This window comes from Dryobates pubescens, chromosome 12, assembly GCF_014839835.1.
Source record: "Dryobates pubescens isolate bDryPub1 chromosome 12, bDryPub1.pri, whole genome shotgun sequence".
In the NCBI taxonomy this organism is placed as follows: domain Eukaryota; kingdom Metazoa; phylum Chordata; class Aves; order Piciformes; family Picidae; genus Dryobates; species Dryobates pubescens.
The window spans coordinates 5,542,209-5,560,958 of record NC_071623.1 but is presented as its reverse complement, the minus strand read 5'-3'; the positions used below and the strand labels follow the sequence as shown (position 1 = coordinate 5,560,958).

Sequence of the window (18,750 nt, the reverse complement as noted above, 5' to 3'; positions counted from 1 at the left end):
TCCTTCAAGGTGGGGCAAGAAAGTGCATTTGTGTCTTGTCTTCCCTCTTCTGCAGGGTGAGAAGAGCTCTAGTCAAAGTGGACTCAGGCAGCATGCCTGTGGTTCAGCTCCCTCAGCCTGTCCTGGTAGGGCTTGGAAGTTCAGCAGCTTCTCTTTGGCCGTTTCTGTGACATGCTGGGATGGCTGAAGGCTGTGGGCTGAAGCGGGCTGGGCAGTGTGGCAGTGCTGACAGCCCCATGAGAGAGTCCTTCCCTTGCTTGGATGGCTGAAGGCTGTGGGCTGAAGCAGGCTGGGCAGTGTGGCAGTGCTGACAGCCCCACGAGAGAGTCCTTTCCTTTGCCTTCCCTTGCTTGGATGGCTGAAGGCTGTGGGCTGAAGCAGGCTGGGCAGTGTGGCAGTGCTGACAGCCACACAAGAGAGTCCTTTCCTTTGCCTTCCCTTGCTTGGATGGCTGAAGGCTGTGGGCTGAAGCAGGCTGGGCAGTGTGGCACTGCTGACAGCCACACAAGAGAGTCCTTTCCTTTGCCTTCCCTTGCTTGGATGGCTGAAGGCTGTGGGCTGAAGCAGGCTGGGCAGTGTGGCACTGCTGACAGCCACACAAGAGAGTCCTTTCCTTTGCCTTCCCTTGCTTGGATGGCTGAAAGCTGTGGGCTGAAGCAGGCTGGGCAGTGTGGCAGTGCTGACAGCCACACAAGAGAGTCCTTTCCTTTGCCTTCCCTTGCTTGGATGGCTGAAGGCTGTGGGCTGAAGCAGGCTGGGCAGTGTGGCAGTGCTGACAGCCACACAAGAGAGTCCTTTCCTTTGCCTTCCCTTGCTTGGATGGCTGAAGGCTGTGGGCTGAAGCAGGCTGGGCAGTGTGGCACTGCTGACAGCCCCACGAGAGAGTCCTTTCCTTTGCCTTCCCTTGCTTGGATGGCTGAAGGGTGTGGGCTGAAGCAGGCTGGGCAGTGTGGCACTGCTGACAGCCACAAGAGAGAGTCCTTTCCTTTGCCTTCCCTTGCAGTCCAGAGTTCCCCCTAGCAACGATTTCAAGGTGGGCATGAAGCTGGAGGCTCGAGACCCTCGCAACGTCACCTCGGTCTGCATCGCCACGGTCATTGGCACCTCGGGGGCCAGGCTCAGGCTGAGGCTGGATGGCAGTGACAACAAAAATGATTTCTGGAGGCTGGTGGATTCCTCAGACATACAGCCCATCGGGACCTGTGAAAAGAAAGGGGGCATGCTCCAGCCTCCCCTGGGTAAGCAGCAGAGCTTCTGCGTGGGGGTTCCTTGGGGGGGGTGCCCAGGTCGCTTTGTTGGCCAAAGAATGTTTTACACAGGTGATTCGTTCACTGTTGAGGAGCAGAGAGGGAGTTGGGGCTGTCCAGAGTATGCCACAAAGCTGAGCAGAGGGATGGAGAACCTCCCCTGTGGGGACAGGCTGAGAGAATTTGAGCTGTTCAGCCTAGAGAAGAGAAGGCTCCCAGAACGCCTCAGAGCAGCCTTCCAGTACCTGAAAGGGACTGCAAGAAGGCTGGGAAGGGACTTTTGCCAAGGGCTGGCAGTGGTAGGATGAGAGGGAATGGAGTGAAGCTTGAGGAGGGCAGATTGAGACTGGAGAGGAGGAAGAAATTCTTTAGAGTGAGGCTGGGGAGACTCTGGCACAGGTTGCCCAGGGAGGCTGTGGCTGCCTCCTCCCTGGAGGTGTTCAAGGCCAGGCTGGATGAGGCCTTGAGCAAGCTGGGCTGGTGGGAGGTGTCCCTGCCCATGGCAGGGGGGTTGGAACTGGCTGATCTTTAAGGTTCCCAGAATTCCAGTGCCGTTATTTTGTCCCTCCTGCCTTATATTTTTCTAGAGCTAGGCTGAATTCCAGCAATCAAACATTCTGGCACACCTAGGTACGTTTCTGAGAAAGCCTTTTTGGCACTGGTACAGCATCCTGTTCCTGGGCAGAGCTGGGAGCTAATTGGGTGTGTAATTACCTCCTGTTAAGACATTTAAGCAACTGGTTTTCCCTTTTCTTTTCTTTTTTTTTCCTCTCCTGAGTAGTAGGGAGCCTTCTGAATGTTAATGTTCTGCTTCTGTCCTAATAACCAGCTGAGACAGTCCCTCCTACCTGATTTTTACCTAGGTGGAATTATGCATGTGGCATAAGGGGTTTGAGAAAGTGATTAATACAGCAAAGGGTTCTTGTTCCAGCCTCAGTTTCTCATAGTTCATAGGCTCTCAGGATCTCAGGGGCTGGAAGGGACCTCTGGAGAGCTTCCAGTCCAACCCTTCTGCCAGAGCAGGACCAAGGGAGGGGTCTGGAGCACAGCCCTGGGAGGAGAGGCTGAGGGAGCTGGGGTTGCTTAGCCTGGAGAAGAGGAGGCTCAGGGGAGACCTTCTTGCTCTCTCCAACTCCCTGAAGGGAGGTTGTAGCCAGGTGGGGGTTGGTCTCTTTTCCCAGGCACCCAGCACCAGAACAAGAGGACACAGTCTCAAGCTGTGCCAGGGGAAGTTTAGGCTGGAGGTGAGGATAAAGTTCTTCCCAGAAAGAGGAACTGGCCATAGGAATGTGCTGCCCAGAGAGGTGGTGGAGTCACCATCCCTGGAGATGTTCAAAAAGAGCCTGGCTGAGGCACTTGGTGCCATGGGTTAGTTGATTAGGTTGTGCTGGGTGGTAGGTTGGACTGGATGATGTCTGAGATCTTTTCCAACCTGCTTAATTCTGTATTCTGTTACCTTACTCAGTACTTTGAAACATTCTCTTGGAAAGCACAGAAAGCAGCAAGTTGTGGTTTTGCTCTTGGTTGTTTTTTGTTGTTGTTGTTTCATTTTGGTTTCTTTTTCAATAGAAAATATTTCATTCTGAGGGAAGATTAATCTGGAATGAGACTGTTGGCAGCCAAACCCTTCTTCTGTGTGAATGGGGTAGTTCATCTAAAAATCTGATGATCATTTGTGCTTTTTACTCTCATTTGTGCTTTTCACTCACTTATTAATGAAGGATGTTGACCTTCCAGTACCCGAAGGGGCTGCAAGAAGGCTGCAGAGGGACTGTGCCCAAAGGCCTGCAGGGACAGCAGCAGGGGCAAGGGTTTGAAAGGAGAGCAGAGCAGATTGAGATTGGCTTTGAGGAACAAATTCTGCACCAGGAGGCTGCTGCCACACTGCCACAGGTTGCCCAGGGAGGTGGTTGAGGCTCCATGGCTGGAGCTGTTGAAGGTGAGGCTGGAGAAGGCTGTGAGCAACCTGCTCTGGTGGAGGATGTCCCTGCTGAGTGCAGGGGGTTGGACTGGGTGACCTTTGGAGCTCCCTTGCAACTCCACCCACTCTATGATTCTATGATCATCCAGTTTATGTCTTCTAATATGTTCCCTGCTTTTATTAATATATTTTTAAGGCTGTTTATTTATTTTCATAGAATCATAGAGTCATTGAGGCTGGAAAAAGACTTCAAGATCATTGAATCCAACCCTAACCCAAGTACCATGACCACTAAACCATTTCCTGAAGCACCACAGCTACAGCTTCTTGAACATCTCCAGTGATGATGACTTCACCACCTCCCTGGGCAGCCTGTTCTGTGCTCTCATTGTGCAGAACTTCTTCCTTATGTCCAACCTAAATCTGCCCTGCTCCATTTTCAAATCATTGTCCCTTGTCCTACCACTCCTGTACAGTCCCTCCCCAGCCTTCCTGTAGGTCTCCTTTAGATACTGAAATGTAGCTTTAAGGTCCCTCTGGAGCCTTCTCTTCTCCAGTCTGAACAGCCCCAATTCTTTCAGTCTGTAGTCACAGGGGAGATTCTCCACCTTTACTATCATCTTTGTGGCCCTCCTCTGGACCTGCTCCAGCAGCTCCATGCCTCTCTCTTGTGTTAGGGGCCTCAGAGCTGGACACAGCACTGCAGGTGAGCTCTCACCAGAGCAGAGTGGCAGAATCACCTGTCTTGACCTGCTGGCTGTGCTGCTTCTGATGCAGCCCAGGCTGCCATTGGCCTACTGGGTTGCAAGTGCTCACTGCTGGCTCATGTCCAGCTTCTCATCCACCAGCTCTCCCAGGTCCTTTTCTTCAGGGCTGCTCTCAATCTCATCATCCCCCCCCAGCCTGAACTGATATCTAGGGTTGCCCTGATGTAGCTGCAGGACCTTGCATTTTGCCACGTTGAACCTGATGTTTGTTTGTTGCTCAGGGTTCCAGATGAATGCCTCTTCTTGGCCAATGTTTCTGTTAAGAACTCTGAATGGAGCAGAAATGGCACCTACAGCATTCTTCAAGAAGGTAAGAAGAAAGGGACTGCTGGTGACCAATTCTCAGCTGGTGCCTGGGTACGTTGCTTAATGAGGAGGCCAAGATTTTACCCTGCATGTCTGCAGCAGCAGGAAGCAAGGCTGGTACTTAAAATGACTTTGAGCAAGCTGCAGAGACAGGCAGGGAGAGATCTGCTGCTGGCAAGCTGCAGAGACAGGCAGGGAGAGATCTGCTGCTGGCAAGCTGCAGAGACAGGCAGGGAGTGATCTGCTGCTGGCAAGCTGCAGAGACAGGCAGGGAGTGATCTGCTGCTGGCAAGCTGCAGAGACAGGCAGGGAGAGATCTGCTGCTGGCAAGCTGCAAAGACAGGCAGGGAGAGATCTGCTGCTGGCAAGCTGCAGAGACAGGCAGGGAGTGATCTGCTGGCAAGCTGCAGAGACAGGCAGGGAGTGATCTGCTGCTGGCAAGCTGCAGAGACAGGCAGGGAGTGATCTGCTGCTGGCAAGCTGCAGAGACAGGCAGGGAGTGATCTGCTGCTGGCAAGCTGCAGAGACAGGCAGGGAGTGATCTGCTGCTGGCAAGCTGCAGAGACAGGCAGGGAGTGATCTGCTGCTGGCAAGCTGCAGAGACAGGCAGGGAGTGATCTGCTGCTGGCAAGCTGCAGAGACAGGCAGGGAGAGATCTGCTGCTGGCAAGCTGCAGAGACAGGCAGGGAGAGATCTGCTGCTGGCAAGCTGCAGAGACAGGCAGGGAGTGATCTGCTTGTAGTCCATTCAGATAAACTAGAAACAGAATTGAGACTTCCATGACTGCTGTGTTATTGATATAAATGTAGTGAGAAAGTATTGAAAGCAGCAGAGAAGCTGCTGAGTGTTTTGAACATGGTTCTTGAGGGAGTTCCTGTGAAACATGGGAAATGAGATAAAGGCAGCAGTGAGAGTGAAATGACTTCTTGCTTCACTTCTCTTGTCAAGGGGGTAAAGCCCTGCTGGCTGCACACTGAGTGGCTTCATTTCTGATACTGAGAATAGTGGAGTCATAGAATGGTTTGTGTTGGAAGGGAGCTCCAAAGCTCATCCAGCCCAAGCCCCTGCACTCAGCAGGGACATCCTCCACCAGAGCAGGTTGCTCACAGCCTTCTCCAGCCTCACCTTCAACAGCTCCAGCCATGGAGCCTCAGCTCCCTCCCTGGGCAACCTGTGGCAGTGTGGCAGCAGCCTCCTGGGGCAGAACTTGTTCCTCACAGCCAATCTCAATCTGCTCTGCTCTCCTTTCAAACCCTTGCCCCTGGTGCTGTCCCTGCAGGCCTTTGGGCACAGTCCCTCTGCAGCCTTCTTGTAGCCCTGGCAGGTCCTGGCAGGCTGCTCTGAGGTCTGTCTTGAGCCTTCTCTTCTCCAGGCTGCACACCCCCAGCTCCCTCAGCCTGTCCTTGTAGGACACTTACAGGCTTGTCAGCAAATCAGACAGTTAGGTCCAGCCCTACAATCACATTGCTTGCCTGCTAACTTTATTGTATCTTTTTTTCTCTAAGATTCTATAAATTGTGAGTTATGATGAGTCACATTTCCCTGTGCCAGACTCCCAGCATGGCTGAGATGATGCAGTGAGCTTCATAGAACTGTAGAATGGTTTGGGTGGGAAGGAACCTCCCAAGCTCATCCACCCCAACCCCCCTGCAGTCAGCAGGGACATCCTCCACTAGAATCATAGAATCAATCAGGTTGGAAAAGACCACAGAGATCAAGTCCAACCTGTTACCTGATACCTAACACCTCCTGACAACTAAACCATGGCTCCAAGTGCCACATCCAGTCCCCTCTTGAACACCTCCAGGGATGGTGATTCCACCACCTCCTTGGGCAGCACATTCCAATGGCCAATTCCTCTTTCTGGGAAGAACTATCTCCTCACCTTCAGCCTAAACTTCCCCTGGCACAGCTTGAGACTGTGCCCTCTTGTTCTGGTGCCAGTTGCCTGGGAGAAGAGACCAACCCCCACCTGGCTACAACCTCCCTTCAGGTAGTTGTAGAGAGCAATAAGGTCTCTCCTGGTCCTTCTCTTCTGCAGGCTAAGCAACCCCAGCTCCCTCAGCCTCTCCTCACAGGGCTGTGCTCCAGACCTCTCCCCAGCCTCATTGCTCTTCTCTAGATCAGGTTGCCCAGAGCCCTGTCAAGCCTCACCTTGAATATCTCCAGGGATGAGGTTTCAACCACCTCTGTGGGCAACCTGTTGCAGTCTTGCAGCACCCTGATGGTGCAGAACCTCCAGAGGCTGAGGTGGTAATTTGGCCTCCACTTGGTCTGAGCTTCTTCTCTGTGGCTACCCTGCTGCTGGTTGCATTGCCTTGATTTTTGGTTTTACTTTTGTCCCCCTGGACTTGGTCTCAACCCAATTAGAGTTAACAGAAGCCTCTAAATAATGTCCACTGCTAATGAATTTTTCATGGATTAATTGGGGGGGGATGTGTGTGTGTGAAGCTTTTACCAGACAGTTATCAGTCCCCAGAAATATCTGTTGCCTGCAAGCCTGCCCTTCCTTTGTTAGCAGGTAATCATTTCATTTTAGTGCCTCCTGCTGTCTTGCTGCCCAGACACTAATGGATGGGGTGCAGCCACTGCCTGATGTAACTACTCCTAGCTGGGTCTTACAGTCAGTGGAGAGTTCTGCTAATTAGCACAGCTCTGTTGGTGGGAAGAGGGTTTTTGTGGTGCAGAACTTTTATATTACAGAAGAGAAAAGCACATTTGAAAGAGGAGGAAGTTTCCTTCACTCTCTACTACAACTTTTTTGAGGGGGGTGAGTAGGAGCAGTAAGGATCTGGACAGGCTGAGAGCTGGCTGCAGGCAAACCTCATGGAGTTCAGTAAGGACAAGTGCAGGGTCCTGCATCTGGGCAGGAATAAAAGCAGGCACCAGGACGGGTTAGGAGCTGTGCTGCTGGAAAGCAGCTCCATGGAGAAAGACTTTGGAGTGCTGGTGGGCAGCAAGTTCTGCATGGGACAGCAATGTGCCCTGGGGGCCAAGAGAGCCAATGGGATGTATCAAAAAAAGTGTGGCCAGCAGGGCTAGGGAGCTGCTTCTCCCCCTCTGCTCTGCCCTGCTGAGACCACTCCTGCAATGCTGTGTCCAGTTTGGGGCTCCCCAGGTCAAGAGAGACAGAGACCTGCTGGAGAGAGTCCAAGGGAGAGCCAGGAGTTTGCTTAGGGGACTTGAGTGTCTCCCCTGTGAAGAGAGACTGAGAGGCCTGGGGCTGTTTAGTGTGGAGAAGAGAAGGCTGAGAGGGGATCTGATCAATGCCTATCAATAGCTGAGGGCTGGGGGTCAAGTGGAGGGGGCCAAGCTCTTTTGGGTGGTGCCCAGCAATAAGCCAAGGAACAATGGAGACAAACTTGAACAGAGAAGGTTTCAGCTCAACATGAGGAGAAACTTCTTTGCAGTGAGGGTGGCAGAGGCCTGGAGCAGGCTGCCCAGGGAGGTTGTGGAGTCTCCTTTTCTGGGGACATTCCAACCCCATCTGGATGCATTCCTGTGCAGACTACCCTGGGTGCTCCTGCTCTGGCAGGGGGGTTGGACTGGATGACCTCTGGAGGTCCCTTCCTTCCAGTCTCTCATGTCCTGTGATGCTGTGATGTTGAGGACAAACAGAGTTTTTTCTTTGTGTGTTTTAAGAGGTGATAGCAAAGCAACATTCTGCCCCTCTGCCTTTCCTAGGAACCCCCAAAACCTGTGCCAAACTGCTTTAAGGTTGGAATGAAGCTGGAAGCTATAGACAGAAAGAACCCCTACATGATTTGCCCAGCAACCATTGGAGATGTGAAAGGAGATGAAGTTTTTGTGACCTTTGATGGCTGGAGAGGAGCATTTGACTACTGGTGCAGATGTGACTCTCGAGATATTTTCCCTGTTGGATGGTGTAGCTTGACAGGAGATGCATTACAGCCACCAGGGAACAATGGTAAGATGACTAATAATATTGCTTCATTATTTTCCACCCCCCACCCACCCCCACCCCTCCTCCCCTCAATTACAGCAGGATTTTAAAACCCCAGCTGGCTGCATGCAGATAAGGGGCTGGAGATTTGATTTGTGAGGAGCTGAGGAGGATGAAATGCTGCTCAGGGTTCTCTCTGCAGTTTAAAGCTAACAGAATAGTGTCTGGCCAGCAGTTTGTGCCTGCTCACAGGAGCTCTGGGGGTGTGTTTTGTTTAATGCTATTAGGAAGGCTTTTGATCATGCCTAATTTCTGTGTGTTTGGGGGTGTTTGTGAAGAGGCTTCAAGTGCAGCCAGATCTGCTGTTTGTGTTACAGATGGTGAAATGCTGCTGTTTAAGGACAGGGAGATACTGGTGGTAGCAGCACTTTTGTCTTAAGCTAACTACTGAGAAAGCAAAGGAGTCTTTGCTTCTGTGATGCTCAAGCTATGTGTTTTAGTGTTTCTTCCTTCATACAACATTCTGCCTTGAAGCTGCCTGTTCTGAAGGCTTCATCATCCTTTAAAGGATGGTTGTAGATAGGGGCTAGAGAGTCCCTTTAACTGGGAGCCACTGTGCTTTATAATGTACAGCTTGCTAGCAGAGAAGTGAAATGGAATGAAGAGGGATAGCCCTGAATGTAATCCCTCTGCTGCTCTGGGGATTCTCTCTTTCTGTGGAGTAAGACTTCTCTGTCAAACTGCTTGAGCTCTTGGGTCCTCACTGCCTTCACATTTGACAGGAATCATGGAAACATGGACTGGTTTGGGTTGGAAGGGAGCTCCAAAGGGCATCCAGTCCAACCCCCCTGCACTCAGCGGGGATATCCTCCACTAGAGCAGGTTGCTCACAGCCTTCTTCAGCTTCACCTTGAGTGGCTGATGGAGGAGGTTTTTGATGGCTGGGATCAAAGAGCCTCTCTCACAGTGTGGTTTTCCTCCTGGCTTCATCTGCAGCTGGCTGCTTGTGTTGCCTTGTTTGTCTTTCTAGGAAATGGTCCTTGGAGAAAATCCAACTCTTTGTTTCCCTCTGTTCTCTTGGGTCATAGAATAGCTTGGGTCAGAAGGGACCTCCAAAGGTCATCTAGGTCAACCTCCCTGCACTCAGCAGGGACATCCTGCACTAGAGCAGGCTTCTCAGACCCGTCTCAAGTCTCACCTCGAACATCTCCAGGCATGGAGCCTCAGCTCCCTCCCTGGGCAACCTGTTGCAGTGTTCCACCACCTCATTGATTTGTTCTTAACATTCAGACTAAGACCACTGTAACAGATTGCCCAGGGAGGGAGCTGAGCCCCCATGGCTGGAGCTGTTGAAGGTGAGGCTGGAGAAGGCTTTGAGCAACCTGCTCTGGTGGAGGATGTCCCTGCTGAGTGGTGGGCAAGAAGCTGGATGTGAGCTGTCAACCTGGGCACTTGCAGCTCAGAAGGCCAAAGCAGCATGGCCAGAGATGGAGAGAGAGGATCCTGCCCCTCTGCTCTGGGGAGACCTCACCTGCAGGGCTGGGTCCAGACTCAGAGTCCTCAACACAGGAAGGACATGGACGTGATGGAGCAGGTCCAGAGGAGAGCCAGGTCCAGAAGGCTGGAGCAGCTCTGCTGTGAGCACAGACTGAGGGAGCTGGGGGTGTGCAGCCTGCAGAAGAGAAGGCTCCAGGCAGACCTCACAGCAGCCTGCCAGGAGCTGAAGGGGCTACAAGAAGGCTGCAGAGGGACTGTGCCCAAAGGCCTGCAGGGACAGCACCAGGGGCAAAGGTTTGAAAGGAGAGCAGAGCAGATGGAGATTGGCTGTGAGGAACAAGTTCTGCCCCAGGAGGCTGCTGCCACACTGCCACAGTGCTTTTGGCCCCCTCCCTGGAAAGTATTGAAGGTCAGGCTTGATGGTGCTCTGAGCAACCTGATCTAGGTGGGGATGTCCCTGCTGAGTGCAGGGGGCTTGGACTGGATGAGCTTAGGAGGTCCCTTCCAACCCAAACCATTCCATGATTCCTTGGATCCTGTCAAATGTGAAGGCAGTGAGGACCCAAGAGCTCAAGCAGTTTGACAGAGAAGTCTTACTCCACAGAAAGAGAGAATCCCCAGAGCAGCAGAGGGATTACATTCAGAGCATTCTGTGATTTCATTTCAACCATTTCCTGACTTAGCTATTTAGGATGCCCAGCAAGAATGCAGGACCTGTGTCATGGGAGGCTTTCAAGAGCTGTCTAAACACAGGCTGCTTAGATAGGGGTGAATGTACTCAGCCTGAATTACTTGGTACATTTACTCTTTAGAGCCATATCTTCTGGAACTCACATTGGGTTCAGACAGATAAGCTCAGGAACTGAGACACAGTTTAGAGAAGATAAAATGGAGAAGGTAGGCAAAAAGTTGGCTTGGACCAATGTTTCTAGCATTTGGGCTTTAATCTCCATGTTGTTGTTTTGTCTTTGGGTCCTTATCAGAAAATGTGACTTGAGTGGACCTGGCTGGATGCCAGGGTATGTGTGCAGTGGAATTACAGTAGCAGAAGCTGTGCCTAGCCCATACTGTGGTTTGCTTCCTTAGAAATCTCTCTGCTGACAGTAATTTGTGTGCTGTGGGATTGGACAGAGGTGCTTGGTGCTGCCCAGGCCTGCTGGCCCAGGCTTCATATTTCAAGGATGTAGTAGTTTGGCGTTTGCTGTGTCTCTTGGTCACTGAAGTGCTTTCAGAGGTAACTTGGCACTCAGGGATCATTGCTCTGGGAGAAGAAGCTGGCATGATAATGTGTGTGCTGGATCAACCTGAAGGACCATCTGCTCTAGCAGGCTTTCTCCAGAATTGCCTTATGGATCACAGGATGTGAGGGGTTGGAAGGGACCTCTGAAGATCAAGTCCAACCTTCCTGCCAGAGCAGGACACAGGTCACACAGGAACAGACAGGGCTGGAAAGGCTCCAGAGAAGGAGACTCCACAACCTCTCTGGGCAGCCTGCTCCAGGGCTCTGGGAGCCTCACAGGCAAGAAGTTCCTCCTCCTGTTGAGCTGGAACCTCCTGTGCTGCAGTTTGTAGCCATTGCCCCTTGGCCTGTCCCAGGGTGCAGCTGAGCAGAGCCTGTCCCTGTCCCCTCCCTCCTGACCCCCAGCCCTCAGCTATTGATAGCCATTGGTCAGATCCCCTCTCAGCCTTCTCCTCTCCAGACTAACCACCCCCAGGGCTCTCAGCCTCTCCTCCCCAGGCAGTCTCCAGTCCCTTCAGCATCCTTGCAGCCCTCCCTTGGACTCTCTCCAGCAGATCCCTGTCCCTCCTGACCTGGGGAGCCCAGAGCTGGATGCAATATTCCAGGGGAGGTCTCAGCAAGGCAGAACAGAGAGGGAGGAGAACCTCCCTGGCTCTGCTGGCCACACTCCTCCTAATGCCTCCCAGGACCCCATTGGCCTTCTTGGGCCCCAGGGCACATTGCTGTGCCATGCAGAACTTGCTGCCCACCAGCACTCCCAGGTCCTTCTGCACAGGGCTGCTCTCCAGCAGATCCCCTCCTGATTTTGATCATCTCCTGGGCCCACCTAACTGAAAGCTTTTTTAATATGCTGTAAAAAAAGGCTTTAAAGTTTGATGTCTTTTGGCTGTTTTGCTGTTGGCTCTCTTTCTAGGCCAAACCTTGTGCTTGCTGTTTAACTTTCACAGGCTGTAATTTTGATTTGCCTCAGTTGGACAACAGAAGAAAGCTGTTGCTGTGCCTAAGAATATTCTTGTGTTGCACTGTAGCTACTTGTGGCTGAGGCTGATGTCTTAAAGTAGACAGCAGCTGACTGGAGATTGTCAGAGCTGCTGCTTCTCTGCATATTCATTTTACTGTTCAGTCAGCAGCAGTTACTTAGGCAGCTCACTTTATATTTTATTGCTAATAGAAGTAAAACCTGGCCCATAAAAACCAGAAAGCAAAAGGAACAACTGGGGACAAGGAGAAGTAGTGCCACCTGCAAAGGCTGCTCTCAGAATAGAATAGAATAGAATCCACCAGGTTGGAAAAGACCTCAGAGATCATCAAGTCCAACCTAATACCTAGTACCCAACACCTCCTGACAACTAAACCATGGCTCCAAGTGCCACATCCAAGCCTTCCTTGAACACCTCCAGGGATGGGGACTCCACCAGTAGCATCTACCATCCAGATGTGAGCAGCATCTGGAGAGGGATCAGTTCCTGTATATCCCTGATCCCCACAGGCTTGGAATCATCACAGGATCACAGAACTGTTTTGGTTGGAAAAGGCCTTTAAGATCCTTGAGAGTCCAGCCATTCTCTAACTCTGCCAAGTCTGGTGCTAAACCATGTCCCTCAGCACCACATCTGTGCTGCTTCTGAACACCTCCAGGGATAGGGAATGGACTTCAGCCACCTCTTTGGGGAATTGTTTCAGTGTTTGAGAATGCCTTTAGTGAAGAAGTTTCCTCTAATACCCAATCTAAGCCTCCCCTGGTGCAACTCAAGGCCATTTTCTCTCACAGAATCACAAAATCTGTCTGGTTGGAAGAGAGCTCCAAGCTCACCCAGTCCAGCCCTCAACCCAGCACTGCAGGGTCAGCATCAAACCATGTTCCTAAGTACCAACTACACACACTGCTTGGACACCCCCAGGGATGGTGCCTCCAGCACTGCCCTGGACAGACCATTCCAATGGTTGAGAGCCCTTCCAGGGAAGAAATATTTCCTAACATCCAGCCTGAACCTCCCCTGGTGCAGCTTGGAACCATTTCCTCTGCTCCTGTCCCTTGCCACCCAGGAGCAGAGGCTGCCCCCTCCTCTCTCTAACCTCCCTTCAGGGAGCTGTAGAGAGCAATGACATCTCTCTCAGCCTCCTCCAGCCTGAGATATCTCTGGTGGATAAAGGAGATGCAAGGACTCATGAAGAGTGAACTTCTCTTTGTACTGCTCAGGAGAGAACTTGGGTGGCCAAAGGGACTTGATGTAGCAACCTGAATAAAAAGTGACACCCTGTGGCTTTTATCCTCAGTCCTCTTCCTCTTTTCCTCTGCCTGTGCCCTTCCACACTGTGTTCCCTCATTGCTTCTCTCCCCATTCAGTGCATTTACTGTCAGGGAGAGCAATCATCTCTCATTACACTAATCAGCCCCTGCTGCTGCAGGTCTCCTGCAAAAGCTGTCTGCAGCAATAAGAGCAGTCCAGGCTCAAGCAGAGACTCCAAAGTCTCTTTATTTGTCTGGTTTAGGAGTTATGTTGGTTTAGTTGAATTTTCAGATGTGTTCTTACAGACTATATCTGGTTGGAAGAGACCTCAGAGATCACCCAGTCCAGCCTTGACCCAGCAGTGAAGGGTCAACACTGGACCATGTCCACCAGCTTCTTCTGGAGCTAAAGCAGTTCTTCACCCCCACCTGCAGGAGGGAAGGACCCCTCAAGGAGAAGTGTACAACCCCAGCCAGAGACACTCTCCACCTGCAAATGCACTTTGAAAACACAGCCAGGCTCACACCTAGGACAGGCCCCTGTGTCTGCATCACAGCAAACACAGCTCCTACACTTCTCTTCAGCCAGACCTGTGGGGGTGTCAGTGTCTGTGTCCAATGCACTGGCTTTAAATTCATCTGTAGTTCAGATGGAAACTCCTTTGGAGCAGGTACCTGCTGTTCATGAGGTCTGCCTTTGGTCACACTGCTTTTCACAGAATCCATCCAGAATGGCTATCCAGAGGGACCTTGACAGGCTGGAGAGGTGAGCCCATGACAGCCTCTGGAGGTTCAACAAGAGCAAGTGCAAGGTCCTGCAGCTGGGTCAGGGCAATCCCAAGCACTGATACAGGCTGAGCAGGGACTGGCTGGAGAGGAGCCCTGAAGAAAAGGCCTTGGGGGTGCTGGGGGAGGAGAAGCTCCACAGGAGCCAGCAGGGAGCCCAGAGAGCCAAGCAGAATCTGGGCTGCAGCAAGAGAAGTGTGGCCAGCAGGGCCAGGGAGGGGATTCTGCCCCTCTGCTCCACTCTGCTGAGACCACAGCTGGAGCTCTGGGGCCAGCTCTGGAGCCTCTGTGCCAGGAAGGCTCTGAAGGTGCTGGAAGGTGTCCAGAGAAGGGCCATGAGGAGGAGCAGAGGGCTGGAGCTGCTCTGCTGTGAGGACAGACTGAGGGAGTTGGGGTTGTGCAGGCTGGAGAGGAGAAGGTTCCCAGGAGACCTTCTTGTGGCCTTCCAGGATCTGAAGGGGGCTCCAAGAAAGCTGGGGAGGGACTTTTGAGGGGGTCAGGGAGGGATAGGACTGGGGGAGATGGAGCAAAACTAGCAGTGGGGAGATTGAGATTGGATGTGAGGGAGAAGTTGTTGCCCAGGAGGGTGGTGAGAGGCTGGCAGAGGTTGCCCAGGGAGGTGGTGGAAGCCGCCTGCCTGGAGGTGTTTGCAGCCAGGCTGGCTGTGGCTGTGAGCAACCTGCTGCAGTGTGAGGTGTCCCTGGCCATGGCAGGGGGGTTGGCACTGGCTGAGCCTTGAGGTCCCTTCCAGCCCTGACCATTCTGTGATTCTATGAGAATCACAGCATCATCCAGGCCAGAAAGGACCTCCAAGGTCACAGAATCCCCTCAGAATGAAGCAGTGATGCATCTCAAAAGGTACAGACATTAGTAGACTCCTATCTTGCAGTCCTTGCTCATGCAGAAAACTCTGCCAAGATCAGGAGGAAATTCTACAGGCAGAAACATTTTAGAATCAAAGAAGCTGGCAATATGCTGAACAAAAGCCACTATGGTTTTCCAGACTCTGCTTACCAGGGTAGTGATACAACCAAGCCTTTATACATGTTTGTGGTTTTTCTTCTGCTCTGATTGCCTGAACTGCATTTTCTGGTCAAATTTAGTGCCTCAGGTTGTTAACCCACAGTTGCACATGTGGTGTTTCAGGACATGGCTCCAGCAATGTGACTCACAAAAGACTCACAGCTATCATAGAGTGGCTTGAGTTGGAAGGGACCCTGGAGATCATCTCCTCCAACCTCCCTGCCATGGGCAGGGACAGCTCTCCACTAGACTCAGCTGCTCAAGGCCTCATCCAGCCTGTCCTTGAGCACCCCCAGGGAGGAATCATCCACAACCTCTCTGGGCAGCCTGTTCCAGAGTCTCACCACCCTTGTACTGGACCTTCCTAAGATTCAGTCCCTGCTTCCTTTGTGCAGTTTTTGTTTTGCCAGGCTGGCTGCTGGAGATGCACTTTTCTGTTGTGGGTGATGGCATTGTGTCAAGCTTCCTGTGCTGTATTTTCAGCTTGGTTGTACACAAAACTGCCACATTAACATAAAATTAAGGGCTGCTCTCTGCATTTGCTGATGAAACAAAGGAAATGTTGGAAATTTAGGCAGAGCTCTGGTGGGATCTGCAAAGAGATTCTGTGTCCATGAGAGTAGCCCAAAAGAAATCAGATAGAGTCATGGAATTGTCAGGGCTGGAAGGGACCTCAAGGATCATCCAGTTCCAACCCCCCTGCCTTGGCTAGGGACACCTCACACTAGCTCAGGTTGCTCAGATAAACATCAGAATTCTTAAGTTTCATTACAGAAGAGCCCTCAAGTGCTGCTCTGCTACAATTCCCTGCTGTTGGAGGTTTCATTTTGCTCTCAGTGCAGCCAGCTTCTGCTCATGAGCAGGTCACAGGAGTTAAATCAGGTGAAATCATAGAATCCTAGAATGCTTGGGCTGGAAGGGAGCTCCCAAGGGCATCCAGTCCAAGCCCCCTGCACTCAGCAGGGACATCCTCCACCAGAGCAGGTTGCTCACAGCCTTCTCCAGCCTCACCTTCAACAGCTCCAGCCATGGAGCCTCAGCTCCCTCCCTGGGCAACCTGTGGCAGTGTGGCAGCAGCCTTCTGGGGCAGAACTTGTTCCTCACAGCCAATCTCCATCTGCTCTGCTCTCCTTTCAAACCCTTGCCCCTGCTGCTGTCCCTGCAGGCCTTTGGGCACAGTCCCTCTGCAGCCTTCTTGTAGACCCGTTCAGGTCCTGGCAGGCTGCTGTGAGGTCTGCCTGGAGCCTTCTCTTCTGCAGGCTGAACACCCCCAGCTCCCTCAGCCTGTGCTCGTATTAGAGGTTCTCTAGCCCTTGGATCATCTTCATGATTCTCCTCTGGTCCTGCTCCATCAGGTCCATGTCCTTCCTGTGCAGAGGGCTCCAGAGCTGGTCTCACCAGTTAGTATCTCACAGCTACCTTTGAAGCAGAAGTGATGGCAGCAGTGCTGGGCAGAGCTGGTGGTGCAGTACAGATCCTGGAGCTTTTGTGTGGCTCTCTTGTTGAATGGAGACATAAGGACATAAATTTTTATAATCCTTGGCAGTAAGCTGTTGTGAAAAATTGCTAATCTTTTCCACCTCCATTGCCAGTTGTCAAAACTGTCATGGTAATATCTTGCTGTATTCCAAAAGGTTAATTTTCTAGTTGAAATCCCAGGCTGGAGCTCAGGAGGTGTATTGCCATTAGATCTGCTGTGGAATGCTCCCATGGATTTAGGGGAGATTGTTCAACCTCTTTGCCTCATGGTTTTCTTTTTTATCTGGGGGTGGGACAGGTTTTGCTGTTCTCAGAAGAAAACTCAGCTTGCATTTCAGGAGGGGCACAGGAGAAATAGCACAGGACAAACAGAATCATTTCTGTCTGGAAAGACATCCTGAAGCCTCCAGTCTGGTTGCTCAGATGCTGCTGCCCTACCCATCGTGGTGCTGTCTAGCACACATCTGCCCCCATCACCAGATCCAGGGCCTGAAAAGCAAAGGAAAAGAGAAAAGAACAAACACCAAAATGGACCAGCCCAGGAAAGCAGATGGGAGGAGCTGAGGAACAGCAAGGAGAGGAGCAAGTCCTCTTCTGGCTCAGCCTTGGCTGCTGCCTCTCCTGCAAGCTGTCCGTGTGTTCCTTCCTCTGTGCCTTGCTGTCCACTTGGGCTTCAAGGGTGGGTGTCTGGGGCCATCAGTGGGCCAGAACAATCCTCACTGCCAGTACAGACTGGGGGATGAGGTGTTGAAAGCAGCCCTATGGAAAAGGACTTGGAGGTGCTGCTGGATGAGAAGCTGGACAGGAGCAGGCAGTGTGAGCTTGCAGCACAGAAGGCCAATGGCAGCCTGGGCTGCATCCAAAGCAGCATTGCCAGCAGATCCACAGAGGTGATTCTGCCACTCTGCTCTGCTCTGCTCTGGGGAGACCTCACTTGGAGTACTGTGTGCAGGTCTGGAGCCCTCAACACAGGAGGGACATGGACCTGATGGAGAGGGTCCAGAGGAGGGCCATGAAAATGATCAGGGGATTGGAGCAGCTCTGCTACGAGGCTAGGCTGTGGGAGCTGGGGGTGTTCAGCCTGGAGGAGAGAAGGCTCCAGGGTGTGACTTCAGAGCTAGCTTCCAGTACCTGAAGGGGGCTACAAGAAGGATGGAGAGAGACTGTTTGCAAAGGCCTGCAGGCACAGCATGAGAGGCAAGGCTAGTTGCGAGGTGTCCCAGAGGGGTTGGATTAGCTGCTCTCTGAGGTCCCTTCCAACCTGAGCCATTCCAGATTGTAAATACCGTTTAAAACCCTGAACTGCTGTTTGTGCTGTGCCAAGCAGCGCCTTCAGGTTGCAGTGCTGTGTTCAGGGAGTGTAGGGCAACCCCTGCCTTGCTTCCTGTCAGTTCACTTCAGCTTTTATAGGTCTTGCCCTGTGATTGCTGCTCTCTGACACTAACCTGAACGGTGGGTTGCTAATGTTTGAGTATCACTGAACTTCTTCCCCCCCACCTCTTGCTTCCCATAAAAACATGGAGCAAAACTGTCACTGTGGATTATTTTGAGGGAATTTTACTGAGTAGAATTGCATGAGAGAATTCAGGCTCTTGAGCTGTCATCTGTCCCATCCCCTACCCAAGTGCAGAGGTTTTCAGTGGCTTCCAATTTCACAGTTGCCTTAAATATCCGACTTGCCCTGGCAGGAGATCTTGGGGATAACCTTCTGGGGTGCAATTTTGCAGTCCTGGCATGTGCCTGGGCAGTTTTTCTGCCTCTGCAAGCAGAATTTGTCCCTCATCTCTCAAGTCTAATCTTTCATGGCCTTCTCATGCAAATGAGCTCAGCTGACTGCAGTGGGATCTGCTTGCTGGGAATGAGGACTCAGCATCTTTAGGCCGTGAGTTCCAAGGTACTGGCTTTGGGGTTTCTCTTACACGTGTTGGATACAGAGTTTGTAGGGATTCTCACAGAATGGCTGGAGGGGGGAAGGGGGCAAAAAGAAAAAGGAAGGGGGAAAAAAAGGATGTTTTCAATGAGAAGTAAGTGGAAGTCTGAAAGCTGTTTGTGTGTTGGGCTGTTTAGTTTGAGGAAGAGGAAGCTGAGGGGAGACCTCATTGCTGTCTGCAGTTACCTGCAAGGAGGTTGTGGAGAGGCTGCTGCTGGTCTCTTCTCACAGGTGATTAGTGCCAGAACAAGAGGGAATGGCCTCAAGCTGTGACTGGGGAGGGTTAGACTGGACAGTAGGAAACCTTTTTCCCAGCAAGAGTGGTCAGGCACTGGAATGTGCTGCCCAGGGAGGTGGTGGAGTCCCCAAGCCTGGCTGTGTTTCAGGGTGGTTTGGATGTGGTGCTTGGGGCTCTGGTTT

At 52.0% G+C, this 18,750-nt stretch overlaps 1 protein-coding gene across 4 annotated transcripts in view; it reads left to right on the top strand.

The window, feature by feature from the left end:
• Positions 1–18,750, top strand: part of SCML2 (Scm polycomb group protein like 2) — a 78,904-nt gene that overhangs the window by 33,705 nt on the left and 26,449 nt on the right. For 3 of the 4 annotated variants that reach the window (XM_054166034.1, XM_054166032.1, XM_054166033.1), the window contains exons 4-6: positions 1,004–1,238; positions 4,157–4,245; positions 7,926–8,169. In XM_054166034.1, coding sequence (XP_054022009.1) covers positions 1,004–1,238; positions 4,157–4,245; positions 7,926–8,169 — 568 coding nt within the window. The remainder of the gene's footprint in view (positions 1–1,003; positions 1,239–4,156; positions 4,246–7,925; positions 8,170–18,750) is intronic. The other variant, XM_054166035.1, reaches the window with a different exon arrangement.